General features: G+C 37.6%; 1 protein-coding gene across 5 annotated transcripts in view; it reads right to left on the bottom strand.

Annotated features, from left to right (window-relative positions):
* Positions 1–496: 496 nt before the first annotated feature.
* The window catches only part of mical3a (microtubule associated monooxygenase, calponin and LIM domain containing 3a), an 88,967-nt gene continuing 68,484 nt past the window's right edge, over positions 497–20,979 (bottom strand). For 2 of the 5 annotated variants that reach the window (XM_089116338.1, XM_089116339.1), the window contains 9 exons: positions 20,510–20,617; positions 20,303–20,396; positions 19,103–19,153; positions 15,373–15,423; positions 11,499–11,564; positions 8,264–8,284; positions 6,944–7,043; positions 4,693–4,766; positions 497–2,296 (listed from right to left, as the gene is read on the bottom strand). In XM_089116338.1, the coding sequence (XP_088972464.1) occupies positions 2,112–2,296; positions 4,693–4,766; positions 6,944–7,043; positions 8,264–8,284; positions 11,499–11,564; positions 15,373–15,423; positions 19,103–19,153; positions 20,303–20,396; positions 20,510–20,617 (750 nt within the window). In that variant the 3' untranslated portion in view covers positions 497–2,111. The remainder of the gene's footprint in view (positions 2,297–4,692; positions 4,767–6,943; positions 7,044–8,263; positions 8,285–11,498; positions 11,565–15,372; positions 15,424–19,102; positions 19,154–20,302; positions 20,397–20,509; positions 20,618–20,979) is intronic. The other 3 variants (XM_089116342.1, XM_039664450.2, XM_089116340.1) reach the window with 3 other exon arrangements.

Below are 20,979 nucleotides of genomic sequence, written 5' to 3'. Positions count from 1 at the left end.
GTGGGTTGTTGTGTTGCACAAAACTATAGAACATATGGCCATTCCCAGAATTTACTTCAGTTTCCCTTTTATATGCATTTTTTAAATCTGAAGATAATTGCTAAATTCATTTTAAAAGATTTGCATAAAGGATTGGTTGATCCTAAAGCAAATTGCAGTACTTGTAAAGTAGTAAATTAATGAAGGTAAAGTTAAGTAAAACACAGGCTGAAAATGCAATGCTTTAAAGATGAATAAATAGTTAATTACTGTGGTATTTTTTTCTTTCATCCTATGCAAATAAAAGAGGGAAAAATAATAATATGCAAACATCACATTATGTGTTAGAACAGATATATAATGGGCTGGAAAGCTGGCCAACAGAAAAGTGAAATATTACAAGTCTTGAATAAATCCTGCATATGAAGTGAAGTTGAATTAATTACAACTTCCAAAAGAGTGTAAAATTGTAAACCCATTGTAATAAATGAAAAAAAAAAACTGAAATTAATGAGTCTTCTTTTTTAACAACTGCATTGTTTATTGCCTCTGCATACATTCAACACTCTATATGCAAATTAGCAACATAAAGCATTTTCAAGACCCAACATATTTTTTAAAAATTAGGATTGATTTACTTTACAATACTTTACATTTTTCACACGTTAATAAATACCATAAAATCTGTCAAACATTTTACAGTCTAACTATTGTTGACCATGTGTTTTCATTCACAGTTATCTGTACTTACAAGTCAAACAAACAAAAAGAAACAACATCTGTGCCCATCTATACAGCTTAACAGTGATTAAAATGAAATGTACACTTACGGAGAAAAAGGCATGGTCATTTGCAATAACGATGTTTCCTGTTCCAAATCGAGCATGACTACGAGCCCCTGCAGTTAATAAGCACTGGTGTCGGTCGACAGTGCTGAAACGTTTTCATGTGATATAATTTTAAAGACAATTATAAATGAAACACTCTGAAAACATAAGTAAACTCTGTGGATGTGAGGAGCCTTTGCATGAAAAGTTAAAAAAAGGCATGTTGCTCCAAACCTGGAGAAAGTGGAAAATACAACACCAAACCTTGGTGCCTGAGAATTAAATGTGAATATGGGCACAAACTCATTTGATCTGATTTGATAACTGTTCCAAAAACCACTGACCAACCAACAAAATGCATAATGCATTTGATTGTATATCAATGCATATTATGTGTATATGTATTCTTATGAACTATCTGCATTGAGGAAGTTTATATACTAATATATACTCCACTGCTTTATGTAAACTATAGTACAAGTATCAGATATTCATGGCTGATAAATGATTGTAAACGGTTTGTAGGATATATGTTTAGTAACGCCACTCAAGACAAATGGAAACCAACATCAGTGAAGTATGTGACAAAGAAATTTTCGCTCCCAGCGTACACCAAGATCCATAATATCAGGTGGCTACTGACGAATTTGAAAATTGTACAATTGTCAATGCTACAAACACAACATGTGCTGGTCACTGAGGGTGTGTGACAATTACAGAAGTCCATCACATGCTTATCTGTGAACCGCACAAGACTGCATTCATCTGTTGAATGGAGGTCTGATGCTTATAGTGTTGTATTAAACAGGAGAAGAGTGCGATTGCAAAGAAAAAGCTGAATTTTTCCAGTCAGTAGTCAAGGTAGAAAATGCATTATAGGAAATCAAGTCCAAACACCTGTCGTCGCTGAAAACGTAACAGTTGATTGACCAGATATTCTAGGAAAAACAAGACTGGCTTTATGTAGGATCATTAGTCTCAAGACTTCCTCAACATCAGCAGGATAGATATGTCACCTTTCAAGATCAAAATAATAAAACAAAATTGTCTCCATTCTCTCGTTCTGACTGAGAGAACGTCTTGGATGGAACCAATGCCTTGGCTGCCGAGGGACAAAACGCCCTGAGTTGTGCCAGGAGAACTCGTAAACAACATCATCGTGCTCGTGAGTGGATTTGTAAACGTTGTGTTGACATGCCCAAAAAAACGAGGGGGGAGACGGACCGAATCTTTGTGCAATTTTTTACATTCCCTGCGGTGGAACTGGGAAACGCTGGCGGTCAGAACCATGTCATCGTTGTTATGCTAAGCCCAGTTGAGGCTGAATCCCTTGGAGAGCATCACAGACTCCAGGTCTTTATCCTCCTCTTTCTCCCTAAGTCTCTGTTCCTCCAACAGGGCCACCAGAGAATCCCTTTGCTCAACGACCTCTAACATCTCATTGAGAATCTGCTTCTCCTCCGCCAGCTCTTCCTCGGTCTTCAGATGGTCTGTAGAGGGTGAAACAATGATTTAAGTTCATTTAAAAATAACACCACCCTACATCAAATTTGCTGAGTGAAATCCAATACTTATTACTAACTAAGGCTATGTTTACACGGAAACGATTCTGAAGAGAAAACGCAAAAGTGGCGTTGCGTTATCACTTTTTATTCTGCGTTTAGACAAGCGTTTTGGGTGGGAAATCCGTGTGCACATGGTGACGCAAGAGTGTGTAGTATGCACTCCAGGCGGCTAGGAGTGCATACTACAACAACACCAAGTCCGCGCGCCTGTGTACAACCTTCACTTTCAAGCAGAATTTTGCGTTTTTACCCTTTACACGGGAACGCGGCGGTGGAGCGTTTTTAAGATTTCCACTCTGGAGGGTGGTTTCACTTTTTTGCGTCTTTAAGCCCCAAAAACGCCGTCACCGTGTAAACGAAAGGCACATCCGATAAAATATTTTTACGTTTTCACCCGCGAGCGTTCTTGTGTAAACAGGGCTTAATTTTTGTATAGTTTTTGTAAAAAAAAATTATATTTTGCTCTAGTACGCCACACATTTTTACAAATTATGTGCATATAGCATTGCTATTTTCAACAACTATTTGTAAAAGCCCCGATATACTTCAAGTGAAATCGAAGAACGAACTGATGGGACGTAATTTCGAACACAATCAGGCCAAAACTAACCTTTCCGGTAAAGTTTTGATTAAGCAATCTTGATTAAGCAAACTATTGTATAAAATGCTATATATTATTTTGCTACCGAGAGGAAAGCGTGGATGGACAGTCTTATTTTTTCGAGCCGGAATATACTGACAAAGAGCTACAGGAGCTCCGTGAAAGGGCTACAAGAGAGACAGAGAGAGAGAGCTACCGCTGCCTCGTACTTCAGGAAAGTGGTAGTGTACCTGCGGACATTGTGAAGCTATGGACACTGAACAGGAGTGCCTGTGTTGCACAGAGCGGGACCTGTTGAGTCGCAACAACCAAGAGATGCATTGTTCTGTACAGTCTGAAGATTTCCCCACTCTGATAAACAAGGCTGTACTTGAAACTTTTTTCTATGTCCTGAAAATAAATTGGACTGTTTTCCAAAGATGGCTCCTGCCTCTATACGCAAAGTGTACTGTACTTATAAAATGTCTTATTATTAAACTGTCTGTACACTTACAAGATTTTCAACGCTTTGGTTTGCATGTAGGGACCCTTATTATGCTACTGTGTTAGTGTGGGGCTAATTTTATTTTTACTCTATGCCCTATAAACTAGTGTTATAAGCGAAACAGTTTTTAGAGAGATTCGATTCTCATGAAAACAAATCTCAGAGTACGGTTTACTAGGTACCAATGTGTTATTAGACCAAAGGTTGTTGACCAAAGGAGTTGTCCTTTAAGGCGAGTCTTATATCATCCAGTAAATCACCAGAAAAACTGCTACGAATGCATGATTCCCATCTTGGTCTAAGCCAGGTCACAACTATTTGTTCAATACTCAGCTGATTATCATATATATTAGCCTGACTACGTCAGACTTCCTACTTTCGCTAATTTCATTTCGCAGTCTGAGATAGCAGCCTATCTTTCAGTTTTCCAGCGGCCTTCGGACGGCCGGCCAATCAACGAACAGAGGGCGGGCTGAGAGCCGTGACGTGGACGCTAAGCGCCAAGTTTTACATTGTAGGTTAGAGAAATCGAATGGAAAACGAGACAAGGGATTCAATTCGCTCTGTTATGGAGAACATTCCAGGGGGGTTCAAACTTAAGCCAGAACAAGAAGAGTGTTTGATAAACCTTTTAAATGGAGGTGATGTTGTGGCCCTACTCCCGACTGGTTTTGGGTTTAATTTATCAATCGTTACTGTTAGTTACGTCTGTCTACGAAGCAAAGTGAAGTAGCAGAGTCAGGTATTACCAGGCTAGAGGAAAAAAGAGCTGTGTTTTAAAGATCTAATCTTAAATTTGAGAGTTGGTAACAAATATTTTCTTGTTTCACTCTGGCAAAAATAACTTTAGAGGCCGTCATTGTACCATGGATGCGTAGATTAACTTCACATAATCTGCAAAAGTCGTTTACAGCCATGTTCACTCCGGTATTTCCAGCATATAAGTGTTTACAGCAGGTTTAGGGTGGAAGTTCGATCATAGATTTGAGTTCGATGCATGATGTCTGTGGTTCAATGCGGCTGTGTCGGCGCATAACATGCGTCATAAATCATTTATCTTATCTGATTAGCTTACGGGTAACCAATGATTTTAAACTTTAGACAAGCGCCCCCTAGCGAGAGAAAAAACACTTCGCTATTATGCCATTCCAGACTCTGTCTACGAAGCAAAGTGAAGTAGCAGAGTCTGGAATTACCAGGCTAAATATATTAGGTCTATACTTGAGAGCAAAGTACCATCTACTGCCATGCGTTCTCGTAGTTCCTGTTGTAGTCGACTCTGTCTGTCCTCCAACTCCAGCTCACGAGCACTGCAGAGAGAAAGGATGGAGTAGAATTAAATGTGAGATGAGGGCAATGGCTGTTAAGCTATAGAGTTTTTATAAGGTACTTTGAAAAATCTTTGATGTTCAAAGATATTGGATTCTTTGATGCCACACAAGGACAACAAGACACCATCTGCCATTAAAGCACCATAATGTCCACACAAACACAAGGATTTAGATGAGCAGATGCGCATTTAAGCAGAGTACTTTGAGAAGAACATGCGAAAGTTAAAATCATTTAATAACCTTTTATTTGGACGATGAGTTGTTTCTGGTATTAAACTTATTACTATGTTATTAAAATACTGGCCAGTAATTATATTCATATTATGGTTGCTAAATTGGAAATTCTACAAGTGTATGCTAGTTTGCCTAAACAAATGAAAAGTAATGCATCAATTTTAAATCAAACGATTTAAATTCCACACATGAAATCAGGCATCACAAATTATAGTGTACAGAATAAAAAAAAGTATATTCATTCTGAGATTTGCTAAAAATACATTTAACAGAGTTTATAAATTAATAGTGTATTATTAATGATTAACTGAAATACACACACACGCATATATATACACATATTCCTAAAGGATTATTAGGAATACCATATTAATACTGTGTTTGACACCCTTTCACCTTAAGAACTGCCTTAATTCTACATGGAATTGATTCAACAAGGTGCTGAAAGCATTCTTTAGAAATGTGGGCCCATTTTGATAAGATAGCATCTTGCAGTTGTTGGAGATTTGTGGGATGCCCAATTGGCACTAAGGGGCCAAAAGTGTGTCAAGAAAAAATCCAATGCATGTCAATGCATGTTCATTGTTCTCATTCTGTTTACGCCAAATTCTGACTCTACCATCTGAATGTCTCAACAGAAATCGAGACTCATCAGACCAGGCAACATTTTTCCAGTCTTCAACTGTCCAATTTTGGTGAGCTCTTGCAAATTGTCGCCTCTTTCTCCTACTTGAAGTGGAGATGAGTGGTACCTGGTGGGGTCTTCTACTGTTGTAGCCCATCCGCCTCAAGGTTGTGCATGTTGTGCATACCTCTGTTGTAACGAACGAGTGGTTATTTCATTCAAAGTGGCTCTTCTATCAGCTTGAATCAGTTGGCCCATTCTCCTCTGACCTCAAGCATCAAAAAGGCATTTCTGCCCACAGGACTGCCGCATACTGGATGTTTTTCCCCTTTCACACCATTCTTTGTAAATCCTAGAAATGGTTGTGCGTGAAAATCCCAGTAACTGAGCAGATTGTGAAATACTCAGACCGGCCCGTCTGGCAAAACCATGCCACGCTCAAAATTTCTTAAATCACCTTTCTTTCCCATTCTGACATTCAGTTTGGAGTTCACGAGATTGTCTTGACCAGGACCACACCCCTAAATGCATTGAAGCAACTGCCATGTGATTGGTTGATTAGATAATTGCATTAATGAGAAATTGAACAGATATTCCTAATAATCCTTTAGGTGAGTGTGTGTGTGTGTGTGTGTGTGTGTGTGTGTGTGTGTGTGTATATATATATATATATATATATACACACACACACACACACACACACACACACACACACACACACACACACACACACACACACATACATACATGCATACACAATACTAACCTGTGACAAATGCGATACAGCCTAAAACTGCAAAACTATTAAGACCCTCTTCTAATGGAGAACCAACAAACTGTTTTTTTTTTTTCTTGATCAAGATATGTAAAGATATGTAATTGCACCTTGTGTTCACACAGATGTAAATAGAACAAAACAGAATGTAATAAAAGCACCGGGCAAAATCTTTCAGCACAATGCCGTTGCCTACAGCATATCTGCCTGTTAGAGATCATCAGTTGATCTAGTTTAGAAAGGTATTTGTTCCTTTTGTACAACGAATAAAAACATCCAGACTCTAGACAATAAACTTCAATATGCTAATTTTACATTTGAAAACAATAAGATTTCCATTCATTAACATGTAAGTTTGTATTTTTATATTGTATCTTTATTGTTTTAATAAACATAAGCTCTAATATATTTTAAACAGACAAAAGTTTACATGGTAACTTTAGCATTAACTTTTGCCATCTACAGAGGTTTGCATGAAACATAAGCAACAGGACTGAAGCTTAAATCTGAGTGTCTACTCACAATATCATCAGCTCCGATTCATAGCGCACCAAGGCATTCTTCTCCTGGACCAGTTTAAACCATTCCTGCATCAGCTTTGGATCGTCCTTTTTACCCATTCCTGTAAGAAGCACATTGGAGAAGCATGAGGAACCTGGCAGTTAACCACCCACTGACACACAGACCTGACACAGACACCCACACAGCAAATGCGATGACAGCCAAGCCAGGATGTCTTTGTCAGGGCAAGAGGAGGGTGGGAATGTGGAAGACCATGATGAGGTCGAGGCTGCCGGGGTTCACAGAGGATGGCGTGGAGGTGCGACTTCTGATTGGACATTTCATGATCAATACTGATCAGACAGGACTTCTGAGGCATTTGGTCTTTTTCAAGGCAGTGGATTTATTTCAAACTTTAAAACCTTTTTTTTTTTTTTCAGGACTATCTTTTTTAAAGTAATAATGCAAGGCAATGTCAAAGTTATATGTAAAAAAAAAAAAAAAAAAGAGTGAACATCTAAATCCATCTTAACTTTACCTTTGTGGGTCCGTAGCTTGCTCCAAGGAGGTTTCCCCCCTAGAAGTTATCCAACTTTACACCATTTTAGCCCAATATCATGGCAATAAATAAGGCATATCATAAAGAAATGTTCCAGTTTTAATAAAAGTTTGGAATAGAGTTGGTGGTAAATTACCACAATAAATATTTTACTCTTCTTTCAAATTTCACAGTATTCCAACAGTAAAATAAGGTCTGTATCTTTGTTTAAGAATTATACTAAGTATATATAACTATATACTACTGTAAAAAAAGTTTCGAGTAACTAAGTCTTTTTAAAAAAAGAAATTAATACTTTTATACAGCAAAAACTCAAGTGGGACCATAAAGAACACATCCATTGCAAGTGACTTGCCACAACCACATTTTTTGCATGTTATGAAAACAAAAAAGATCAACTCAAAATCATTTTTTGTGGTAATAAATCGGCACTACGCAGCAAAAGGCCGCTGATTAAGCTTGTATTGAACCTGGAACATTCCTTTAAAAAGTGCTCTGGGTCAGACCCATGACTCAATATTCTTTACGTGCACTGCAGTTACAGTAGACGTTAGACTGCATGAGGTTAAAGGAAAGCCTCATGGTATGCACTGAAGTCCATGATCAATTCAGAATACTGTCACCGACTAAATATGGGAACAACTGTGCATGTCTGCCCATGCTAGAAGTCCCAGATGTCTATGAATACCCCGTCTCCCATCCCTACACAGACATAAACACACAAGTGAAGCCAAGCACTGAGATGAGCCATCGCATGTTAACCTGGATGCAGCATGACGTACTTAGCTGACGGAGAGGCGGCTCTAGCAACATGAAAGGGGAAAAAAAAAAAGACAGTACACACATAAATCGAATGGCTGTGCTCGCGGTTGCTGGCCTTGGCTGTTTTAAACACACAGAGGCAAAGTAGAGGTCCTCAGACACAACAGTGAGAGACAGGGACAACAGAGGACAGGGAGGCTAAACTTATCCAGTGGGACGCACTGTGAGTGGCCTCCCCCACACTCAGCCCCATGCTTTCACAAGAGGAACAGAGAAAGAAGAACCACAATTAGAACAGTCGTATAACAACCACGCTAACGTCGTGCCGAAAGGGCACTGTTATACACAGGCATAGTTACACACACCAAATTAAAAACTGACAGACACACCACAATGTTGCCGAACATTTATTCTGTGCTACTGCATTTAAAGTCAACATGAAAGATGAAATCTCATTCAAAACCATTGTAATTCTATATTGTGATCTCAAGCAGAAACAATATTTATTGAGAAAAACGAATAACAAAATCATTAAGTCGCATACAGTAAATCATAGTTTTAATTAAGTATATAGTATAAATGAAATATAATATGATTATTGCTACTACTACTACTACTATCATGTTAACCAGCAATCCTAAAAAAGTAACGTGTTTAATAAAAGCATTAACTGATGTCAAGGTGTTTTTTTTTTCCCCCCAACATAGTGGCCTCTATCATGCTATACGAAAAAGAAAAAAAAAAATTAATTACACTTTCTTGCTACACATTTTTAAAATCAAATTTAAGAGTTCTTCAATTTATACAGTACGCATATAAAGAACAAACTTACCAATTTCAAAATAAATTGTATTATTTAAACAGTACTCAGTACAACATACTAAATATATGAAGATAGAAAACACATGACATGCAACATCTTAAAACGTCTAACAGTGCTTAGTAAAAGTTCAGATATAACATGCATAACCGGATGTAATAAAATGACATGTCAAATAACCGTTTGAAATATTTAAATAGCCTACTGTTCAGAGGTAAAAAGTAGCACAGCCAGCTTTATTTACGGGGTTATGGTTGCATTTCTGCTGTTCCTTAAGCTCCATCTACTGTCAGAGAGTGAATATGCATTTTAATTCTGTGCTTCTCCTCCATGTTGGGCTTGTTTACATTAGAGAGTGGATACCTCTTTAATGTTGTAAAGAGTAAAAATTACTCTAAAAATGCATTCTGGTAAAAAAAAAAATAGCTTTCATTTCCATAGGACCTCATTTAAATGTCTTGTGGCATAAACTGTTCAGCTTCATTGCGGTCGTAAACATCTCTTGAGTATTAAATTTGCACTCTCATTTTGCTCGAATTTGTCCGTTCTCTTCTCCCAAGTGACTCACCCCCCGTCTCATCTCTGGTAAATCGCATACTGTGACGTACTACATAAAAAAGACATCTGTAACACTGGATAGGTTACTACCAAAGACTTGGTGCTACACAGGCTAAAAACATAATTTTCGATCAGATGGCCTTCAATTTTAATGCCTAGCAGAAAAAAAAAAAAGCAAAATACTTTTTAACAGCCTTAAAATCAGGAGATTCTGATTTCACACTTGAATAATGTTCATAATAAGACCAGTAGTCTGCAATAAAATAAAAAAAATTACCGGTAAATTGATTTCATGTTGACTTTAAATTTGAGCATGATGAAATGACAAAGACATCAGAAAAAACGACCAATATTGGAGACCTCACTTTCCTGTTGTGTTCCCCTTACACATGCTATCCTTCACAGCAAATCATTAGTGTTATGGAAACTCATGGACACACAGTGAATATAGTCTATGGATTACCATGATACAGCTCTATAAAGGAGCTATGTGGTTGGGACACGTATTTGACAGTTTATTACTCGGTAAGCGCAAATGACAATCATGCTGTTATTTAAATTCACACAGTCAGCAGAGCAGTTTCCCCCAAAATACACACACTAATGACCTGGCATCATATCAGGTCGGCTCTAATGTACTACTTAGAAACGTATTTCATGCTATATTCTTTCTGTTTATAATGTCTAAAATAAGGCAAACAAAAGTAGAATTGTGATTAATAAAGGAAACCAAAAATGAAGGTTTAACTTCTGTAGATTCTGCTGAGGGCTGGGCGATATACCAAACATTTACCACATATATAGTATTTTTTTGTTGATCTAGATTTTTCTCTGTAACTAAAATGCAGATAGTGTGGTCAAATTTGATTCACTAACCCGAATCAGTTCTTTCAAACTGCCCGATTTAAAATGTAACGCATAATATTCACGAATTCCACACTAGAGGCTTAGTAACTACTAGCTAGTCCATAAATTTGTACTTTATTAGGTCTTAAGCTCTCCGTAAAGTAATGCATAGCATAGTCGTATAATATTATGTTACCTTCAATGATCCAATAGTAGCCTTCAAATACGTGAGCAGAAGTTGTGTTGCCATGTTTATCCTTCACGGTAAGTTTAAATTAAATATAATATTACTTTATCATGAATAACTTAAGTGGTTTTATATGTACATAACATTTGAAACTGAATCAATAATGATCAATAAATAAATACTGACAATATTTTGACATAAATTACATTTATTGATTATGTCTAATTTGATTTGACATGCACAACACAGAGTCGCACTATTAAGGATGGGTTCGGGATGAAGAGGCGCTAACAAATTAATATCACAATGTTCTCTCTTAAAATGTACGTGTAAATGTCAGCAATATCATGAGTCTAAAGAATTGATTATATATATGCGCAGAGTTACGCTTCAACTAAGTTTAATGGTGCAATGCGAAACTCTTTAATGGTGCTTAAGTTGTAAATTAGTGCCAATTTACATGGTTTAGCCTAGGCTAAGTTGTAACTTACGCACAGCTGGTGCAACGGTCTCTGTTTATTATGTTGGTGCATATAAACAAAATGGAAATTTTACTTCTTGCTTCAATTTTGAATCTACTTGGCAACTATTGCTATTTGGTAAAACTGAAAAATATCGTCCAGCCCTACTACAGTTACAAATTTGTACATCAGAAGCATTGACGCAATCTGCTGGGGGAAACCCACTAAGCCTGGACACACACGGGCAGCGGGGAGAAGTAGACTTTGTAGTCGGAGGGCAAAAGCAATACTCCACAGGTCCAGTGGGTTGTCAAAGTAACGCCGCTGGCCATGTTGTTATGAAAACAGCTGGCCGGCGGCAAACATGACGGGGTTTACGTTACCTTTAGGGGCACAGCAGGGGCAGAGGTACAGGGCTCTTCGGCGAGGGGTCCCGACATAGGGTTCAACTTCCACAACACAGGAAAGGAATGAGAGAGAGAGAGAGATAGAGAGAGAAAGAGAGAGAGAGAGAGAGAGAGAGAGAGAGAGAGAGAGAGAGCGAGAGGTGACCAGAAGAGTGAAGTCAAGAAAGAGGAGAGAAAGAAAGAGATGTGGAAGAGAAAAAAGTGAGGAGCGAAATCAAAAAGAGAAGGAACTCTGGGGAGAAACTAAAAGCAGCAGTGTGATGTGACATGGTGGGAGGAAATGACACAGGACAGAGCGCAAACATGAATGAACTGAGAAAGAGAGGTGAAATATTTCTTCTCTTTGAACTTTTCCTTTTGTGCACTACTGAGGGAAAATAAGTGGCGACTCAAAAGCAAACCAAATGTCTGCATAGGCTTCATCAAAGAGGTACAGTATGCAGCTGTTGGTCTCCTAAAAGTGGGTTCTATTTATTCAGAAAACCTGGATTTTAAGATCTAAGGTGGAATTATTATATCATTTTCGGAGATTGTTCAGGGTGTAAAATTCGCAATCCTCACACTACGTCTGATATGGAAATCAGCAATCTGTACGGCAGGTGTCAATCCAGCCACAAGAGGAAAAAGAGATCTAGACAACAACAAAAAAAAAAACCTCATATGAACTTGAGAAGAATGAAAGTAAGAAATCCCTTACTTGTGCCAGAGTAAAGGATTTCACCAATGATGCATGGGAGCAAATGAAAGGGCAGATACTTGTAAAATTCTTTGAGCTCTACCATGCCAGGGTGAATTGGATGACGGATGTTGGACAATTCACAACAAGGGACTATCACAAAGGAGTTTGTCAGCGCAATCCTTGAAAGCCAGACTGCGATCTTGTCTGCATTCAGAAGCAGGTAAATCTAGCCAGCACTAATACAACCTTGTCTTATGTGAAGAATGAGGAGAGTTGCCTATTCTACATTCCTATCCTGTTCCACTGTGTAAATAAACTGACATGTTTGTTTTTTTCAATGAAAAGATTTGTTTAAATCCAACATGCAATGACCACTCCTCTTAAACCTCATCTTGTATCACTGGCTTGTCCTCTGCAGTTATGGGAACTAATTATCCATGAAAAGCAACAAGCTTGCATTCTTATGCAGACATGCATGGTAACGACCCACGGGGAAACCAGACCAAAAACAAACGCACACTGATGCAAAGTTACACAGAAACCTAAAACGGCTTTCTGAAGTTTTTAATTAGTTACAAAAATGGGGACAACTGTATTGTTTTGGAAATGACGACCAAGTGTTCCAGCCAAGGACTCAGAAAGCTGACCGTAATTATGCAAAATGTGTTTGATCTAGGATTACGAGAAATCCACCAACTGTTAGCAGGTCTGCCAACAACTAGATTGTGATGAGAAAAACTCGTTTTTGCAGGACAATCAATCCAACTGCACAGCTCACATGTTTGCTACTTAATCTCGGTGCAACTGTTAATAAAACTAAATGTAGCCACAAGCTGCAAGTATGGGGTTGCAGCATTACAATTCCAAAACAGAAATCTAACGAACTTTAGCAAGTTTAATTCGTTTTTGGATTTCAAATGCTTTTTCATCATCTTGAGCCAGTTTCCCAAAACATTTATAAAATGTGGATATGTTGTACTTACCTTAGTTTCCTAATTAAACGAGAAAGCAATAAGGTACGAGAGGCTGTGCTGTATGGTGAATCAACATGACATCATGACTTTTGCGTAAACATACACGCCACTTTCAAGTCAAGTGGCGTGTTTTCTATACGCATTTTGAGATATCCGCGTGTATTTCTACGCCATTAATGTCCGCGTGTATGTACACGCCGTTAAATGTCTGAGCGAAACAAAATGTAGATCTACATCTGTGGAGCGATGGTAAGTGAACACTCATAAATGCTATTAACCCCAGTGACAGGTAGGTTTAGGGAAGGGGTTGGGATAGGTCAAATATTTATATATACAGTAATAACGTTAAGTCAACGGCGTTCATAAACACGCTGAAAAGCGATTATGAGTGTTGATAGAACGCCAAAAATGGAAATACGAATTGGCGTGTCATACATAAGCAATTTCATGAGATCAGTCTGGGTGAATAAGTAACGGCTGTAAGGGCGTTGTTAGGCACGACACGAAGCGTGCTTCCTGCAACTCCCTTTCAGCCGTTACTTATTCACGATACAGCACTTGCCTCAAGTACCTTATTGCTTTTATAAAACGGTTACCACACAATAAAAATATTAAAGTAAAAATATATATTTAGTGCATCGTTCATGAAGTAAAATCACTAAAAGCCTTCTGCTTTCACTAGAAAAAATAGTCCCTGACCGTGGCATGAACAGCAACAACTTCCAATGTGTAATATGCATGAAAGCTAAAATAAAAACAACATAGGAACTGCAGTGTTGCACAGTGATAAATAGAACCATTGGGTGAAGCGGTCATAGCCATGTTTTATCATGAATAATGCACAGCTACAGAATCAAGGATTGGAACTAACCATTTTATAATTGTTGATAAACACTGTTAGCATATGTAAAGACCCATAACCCAACATCTAAAATAATAAGATGTCTTTCAAGAACTTATTGTCATGCTATGTTTAAGAAACACCTTGTTGCATTGAAAAAGATTCATGAGATGGTTAAACAATGCCTCAATGTCCTTTGAAAACAATGAGTAATTTATTCACCATAACCACGCTATCTCCTGCCTGCGTGTGTGATTTCAGCATGGCTTGCCTGTAACTTCACAGTGTGATCAATGAAACGCAAGACAATACACTCATTCAAACAAGCACAGAATAGATCCACAATGTAAGATGTAAGGTTTGGGAATACAGTGAAGACGCACCACACATGATGGAATCAATCGCAATGAGCTACGAACACTGAGATGTTTTCAGGGTCCGGGCCCCCTTATGCAACTGAGCAGGTATGGGAAGGAAATATGAAAACTAAAATCTTGGCAAGTAAAGCAGACAGGGATCGGCTATGCAAAAGGCTAGAGGGGAGGGGCTTAATCAGGATTTTAAGCTAGCTACTTCTATCTGTTTGATTAAGCATTTTGGATTGGTTCTGTTACACATTAGTGGAACATTTTTAGTTTGCAAACTAAGATCAAAACTGAAAGCAAATTGAATGCCAATTTAATGGGGGGAAAAATTGTGTTTTGTTTGACTCAGATTTGAATAATACCCAAATATATTAATTATTATATAAAATGTTCATGTTTACAATGTATTCGTATATTTAAATAAAAATGAAATGATCCTTAAAGAAATTAATCATGAAATATTAAAAAATGCATGTAATATTTATATAAAATACAGGACATAAAATACAAAATACTACTTACAAGAATAGACATTTTCATAAGGGCTGTGCAAATATTAATTGCGATTAATCGCATCCAAAATAAAAGTTTGTGTTTACATAATATATGTGTGTGTGTGCTTTGTATAATTATTTTGTAAATATAAATACATATGCATGCATGTATACATTTAAGAATTATTTGCAAGTAAATACTATAAATATTTCATATATGAATAACTCATTTTCTTAAATATATACATGCGTGTGTGTATTTATATATACAAAATAATTATACACAGCACAAACAAATATATTATGTATACACAAACTTTTATTTTGGCTGCGATTAATCGTTATATATAATTAATATTAGAAATTTCAGGGGCAAATGTGAGAGATTTTTAGGCGGAAGGGGGTAAATAAGAGAAGACAGAGGTCAGTAAGTACAGGGGGAAAAGAGAGGGCGTTAGTTGTTAGTCCATTTCAAGCAACAGATTTGAAATACATACCGCCCAGATGCAAATCCAGGATCTCACTGTAATTAGACTCTCCCCAATAGTCTACAATAAGGATATATTAGAAACATGTTACTGCACACACAGGCACAGCCAGTAGCTTCAAGTCATGCATATGTTGGACACGAACACACACGCAGCAAGGTATGCTGAATATACATTTACCACAACTTGTTATTTGGCATGTAAACAAATGTAGTTAATTGATTTTTATATCGCAAGTCCCGCAATGGTAAATGGGCACATAGATTTGTTGCACTGCTGCGTTCCGCCACAAGGGCAGCATATACTCCGGAGTGCGAGCATGTTTTCGCCTCTAAAACAGCAGGTTTTTTTTTTATTATTATTATTCCTGCCAGAGTCATTGGTAACACCATTTTGATGTTCATAAGCCATACACATTGTCTGTAGTATAAAGGGTTAAAATGCTTGAATATGTTTTTCTCCCTCATATGACTTGTTACACTATTTTGATGGTCTACTTTAGATTTTCTACTAACTATAAGTAACTTTGTAAATATGTCAACTTATTCTACAAACCCGAACCCAACACCTAACTGTCTACCAATACTCTATTAGTTGACATCTAGTTGACGTCTAGTTTACTTGTAGTTAGTAGAATATCTGGTAACACTTTACTTGAAGGGGTGTGCATAAGACTGGCATGACACCTTAATAACCATGACATGACATATGTCATTAATATGAAATAGGGTTTATGCATGTTTATGACAACTGTCATTAAGTGTCTTTCGCTCAATAATGACATTTGGAATGCAAATATGACATTGTTTAAGATGTCTTGGTAATGACATCTTGACATAAACCATAACCTGTCAGTGTCTTTGTCATGACAACTTGACATAAAATTAAAGGGCACCTATTATGGAAAATTCACTTTTACATGGTGTTTGAACATAAATGTGTGTTGGCAGTGTGTGAGCAAAACCACCCTAGAATGATAAAAATCCATCCAGTAGTTTTTTTACAATCTCAATAAATCATATGCACTGCCTCAGAACGAGCTGTTCTGAGATCCAGGTCTTTGTGACGTAGAACGGGAGACAGGGGGTTGATTGACAGTGTGGCTGTGGCCTAGACCCCGCCCTCGGTGATCTGTACACACCATCCTTCATTGTTTCAACGACGACAGCCGGTAATGTCTCTTGGAAACGTAAATTTATGTTCTGTCGTGGACTCGTGGGTTAATCCTGTTGTTGTGGCTTAAAAGTTAATCCTCAAGTGTGGATTGTCGTCTACTGTTTGCGATCCACCGTCACCTCCAGTAACAGTACGTGTATTTTATGATTTTTGAGCAAATAGTCTTTTCAGTCAATGTCAGCCAATTCAATAACAAATGCGTCTAAAGTTATTGCCGTCATAGGATGTCTGTGTATATAATTTAAAACCTTGTTTGTATAGTGTGTAACCACACGTTTATAAATATATATATTTTTAAAGATATTGTATTAAAAACTGCATATATGTTGGTGTTCTGTAAGTTAGCCATCTTCTCACATTTGCCACAGAAGCACCTATGACAAGTAGCTAAACATGACGCCACAGGTCCCTCGCATAAATGTAATTTCGCTCGTACGTTGCAAACTTTATCATAGAATGTATATGTAGTTTCAAAAAATTGCGCTAGTGTCTGTGTGTGTGTGCTGGACATCCATCATTTCAAATGGGACGCGATTACAACTCTAAAGTACATAAAAGTATCAAATAACCATACCGAGACGTACTGGTCCATTCTCATTTGTTTATTCTGCCGGAGTCTCTTCATACTATTTAAATATTCCGATTCAAACGTACTCTGAATGACATTCAATACGGCGCGTCTCTTCACTCTCTCAGTACTGCCTGCCATAGGTATCAAGTTACGCCCTCATCCAATGGCAGGGCGGGGATATGCAGCTCATTTGCATTTAAGGTGGAATACCCCCTGAAACCGCTCATTTTTAAGCAGGCCCCAAAATGACATTTTCAAATGGTTATAATAAATTAACTGTGGGGTATTTTGAGCTGAAACTTCACAAATACATTCTGGGGACACCTGAGACCAATATTACATCTTGTAAAAAGGGGCATAATAGGTGCCCTTTAAGTTTAACTGTCATGTGGTTGGTTTTGACATTTGCTGTCATGAGGCCATTATAACTTTGGCATAAATATTTTTTGGGACCTCAACTACAGTGGTACACACTGAATTTGTCATTAATGTTATAATGGCTTCATGACAGCCAATGTCAAAACCAACCACCTAACAATTTAATGTAATGTTAACCAATAAAGCTAGGTGGTTTCTTAAGTTTGATCATTAAAGGTTCTCTGAGCGATCGTGGGTGTTGTTGACGTTCGGAATATTTTCAAACAAATTGGAGGCTAGCTAGACCCTCCCTCCTCCGCATCTCATCTCCTCCCCCTCCCTTCCGTCCTTCCTGAAATAATTGTGAACGTGCATAGTTCTAGCTAATTAGATCATTGTGTGGGTTTGGCGAACATAAAGCGTCAATTTAGAAGAAAAAAAAACAATTTAACGTTACCCACCTGTCCAGCAAAAACAGAGCAACCTGACGTCGGACTGGAAGCCCTTCTGCCGCCGGAGTTCTCGCCATCGTTCAAAAGCTTTGCTACCGATGTAAATTCGGAACTTCGCACGTTCTTTATCCGACTCCTTCTTCTTTTTAATTTGTTCTTCAGAACGACGTCTCTTTGGTCGTGTGTCGGCCATTTTTCAAACTTCTTTCTGATGCTTCTATCTCCTTCACACACACACACCCCCTTCATGTGCACGCGCACTAACCCCCCAGACCCACCCTCAAATACTTCTTGCCAGTGATTGGCTGGAACACTGTTTGTTAGGTTTCGTGGTCCGGGTGAGACATGATTGTTTTTGTTGCCGTTTGTGGAGCCTGTGGTGTCTACAGAGACCACGTTTTTTTACAGTGTGTTTAGGGGACAGCCAGCTAGCCGATAGTGAGGAGACGTTTGATGTATGTGACAAAAAATGTTTTGGCCCCACATCGCTTAGAGAACCTTTAATCTGCTATGTCATGTTTATGACAGGTTGTGTTGTCTTAGTAATGTCAAGTTGTCATGACAAAGACACTGACAGGTTATGATGTATTGGTTTGTCAAGTTGTCATAAACAAGACATCTCAAACAATGTCATATTTGCATTAAAAATATCATAACTGAGCGAATGACACTTAATGACAGTTGTCATAAACATGCATAAAACATCCTTCAACATATGTCATCATGATTATGAAGGTGTCATGTTAGTCTTCTACACAGCCCCTCAAGTAAAGTGTTACCGAATGTCAAAAGTAGAATATAGAGTAATCTGTATATGTTATTCAATGCATCTCGAGCATTTTAACACTTTATACTGTGATCCTTTGTTACGCTGAACAACAAAACATGAATAAAAAGCATTTAGAAGACAATTTACAAGAAAAGGTGTTTTAAGTTTGACAAAATGGAACAGAATAGATTCAAAATTGAAGAAATAGCTTATAATACGGTTACATTCTCCATCATTTATAGTGGATTGCATCCAGTGAAGTGGCACACAAATCTATGCTTAGCGTGATCGGATTGACTGGGCATGCAATTGAGACACTCATGAGGAGAGAGCAGGAGAGACAATGCTCGGCATGAGGATGGCATGATACGCTGGGATGACTACAACACCTACTAGAGTTATCACAATGGATACCTGAGCGTCTCTTACGCTGTTTTGGACTAACACTAGAACCTTTATACAACCCTTAGAGAGAGTAAAGGATAAAAAGAGATTAAGAAACACTAGAGATAAAAGATGGAATGGAGTAGGAGAGAGAGGAAACAATAATTGCAATGCAAATTCATATTTTTTTTTTCTACTGCCTGTAACTACCCTACTGTTCACAAACCATACATTTCGTACAATTTAATTTGTTGCATCTTGGTTTACTTGAAATTATTAACATAATTTGTTCACATTTTGCAAAGGTAAACAATTATCTTTGAATCCAATAATGAAAAAGATTCTAGCAATTAATGTAGCTGTTACTGCAGAAAATATTGAATGGAAAGTATGACAGGGCCTTGTCATGTGTAAATCAATGCAGAAAACACAAAAATTAATTCTGCAATATCTATATTTGATATGTTAGAAGATGATTTGATATGGCTTTTCAAGTGAATACGTTTAAAAAAAAATAATAATAATAATTTAAAAAAGACAGCTGGGGCAGATTTCCATTTGTATGTCAGTGCAAATACTTGGAATTGACAGATTTATTTATTTTTTATGTAAAAATGTGTCCAAGAAGGCAAAAATAAAATAAATAAAATGTTTGCAGCTGGAGAGCTCAAAAGCAATATTGGCGAATAAATAATTTAGAGCCGAGCATGACTAGGGGAAAAAAATGATATTCACTACAAAAATGTGCGACTCTTTCAAGGTTTTATTATTTATCAAGGCCTATTTCAAGGCTGGAAATAATTACAATTGTAACATTCCCTGATATTTCCAGGTTTTCCATAATTACAGGAACCCTGAATGAAATGCTAATGTTATAAGCCTGACAGAATGAAATAAATTTAGTAATGACATACAGTACAAGCTGCTAGCAAGGTTTGTATAAATAAGCGGATCCTGTGCATCAGAATACTAACCCAAGTTCACGAAATGGCTTTTAATCAAAAGGCAAAAGATGCATAAACACAATTTCACTTTTAATTTCTGCACTGTAGTTTGAAGTTTGAAGCTAGAAATAACAGCAAGCAGCGCTCTGACAAAGGTCAAAGAATAGCTACATAGAATAGCATGAGTTATGAAGATCTGCTCCAAGGATTTAACCCTTCAACAGAGCATCTGAGGAACCATTTTGATCAAAAAAAAAAAAAAAAGTGAGACAAAAGAGAGAAATACCTGCTTCCCCTCGCAGCGCCTTTTCCACCGCGACACCTCTCTCCTCTAACTGCCTCTGTTTCTCTTCCACCTGCTCCAGTTGCCTCTGAATGATCTGGGGAATAAAAAAGTAGCTTCTGGTTGACTTCACACTCTATTATTCTGCATGATAATTGTTGAAATTCAACTTTTTGAAAAAAATAAAATAAATCATTAATATGCTTTCACCTGGGCTCTGTGGAGCCTCTTGAGCTCCTCTTGCTTGGCCTGCCTCCGTGCAGCTTTTTGTACTCTTCTTGTCAGCTTGGCGTTGAGTTCCTCCTCAGTGTACGTCTTCTGCAAACGGGAATTAAAAAGTCAGAACATGCGCTCCTGTAACCTGTATCCAGGTCAGTTGAAGGCGGATCCTTGTCTGGTGTCTCATGGACGTCTATGGCAGGAGTTTGTGTAATATATTACAACAGCAGAATCTAAAACAGCAAAATGTCAAAGCTAATCCACTAGTAGGCTGAAATACTTCTGACTTACAATTCTAAAGCACCTCTATATGCAATTTTGGCAACATAATCAAAAGTTTATACCACAGTACAAGTAACTTTTTATCACAGTATTGGTACTGTATATACCTCAATAAATATCACAATATAGTTTTTTTGCTGTAAATAAACGAATAAATGACATGTATATCATAACGCACA

The sequence above is a fragment of the Pimephales promelas genome, chromosome 10 (genome assembly GCF_988280905.1).
Source record: "Pimephales promelas chromosome 10, fPimPro1.hap1.1, whole genome shotgun sequence".
NCBI classification, from domain to species: domain Eukaryota; kingdom Metazoa; phylum Chordata; class Actinopteri; order Cypriniformes; family Leuciscidae; genus Pimephales; species Pimephales promelas.
This window is presented reverse-complemented; position numbering and strand designations above follow the sequence as displayed.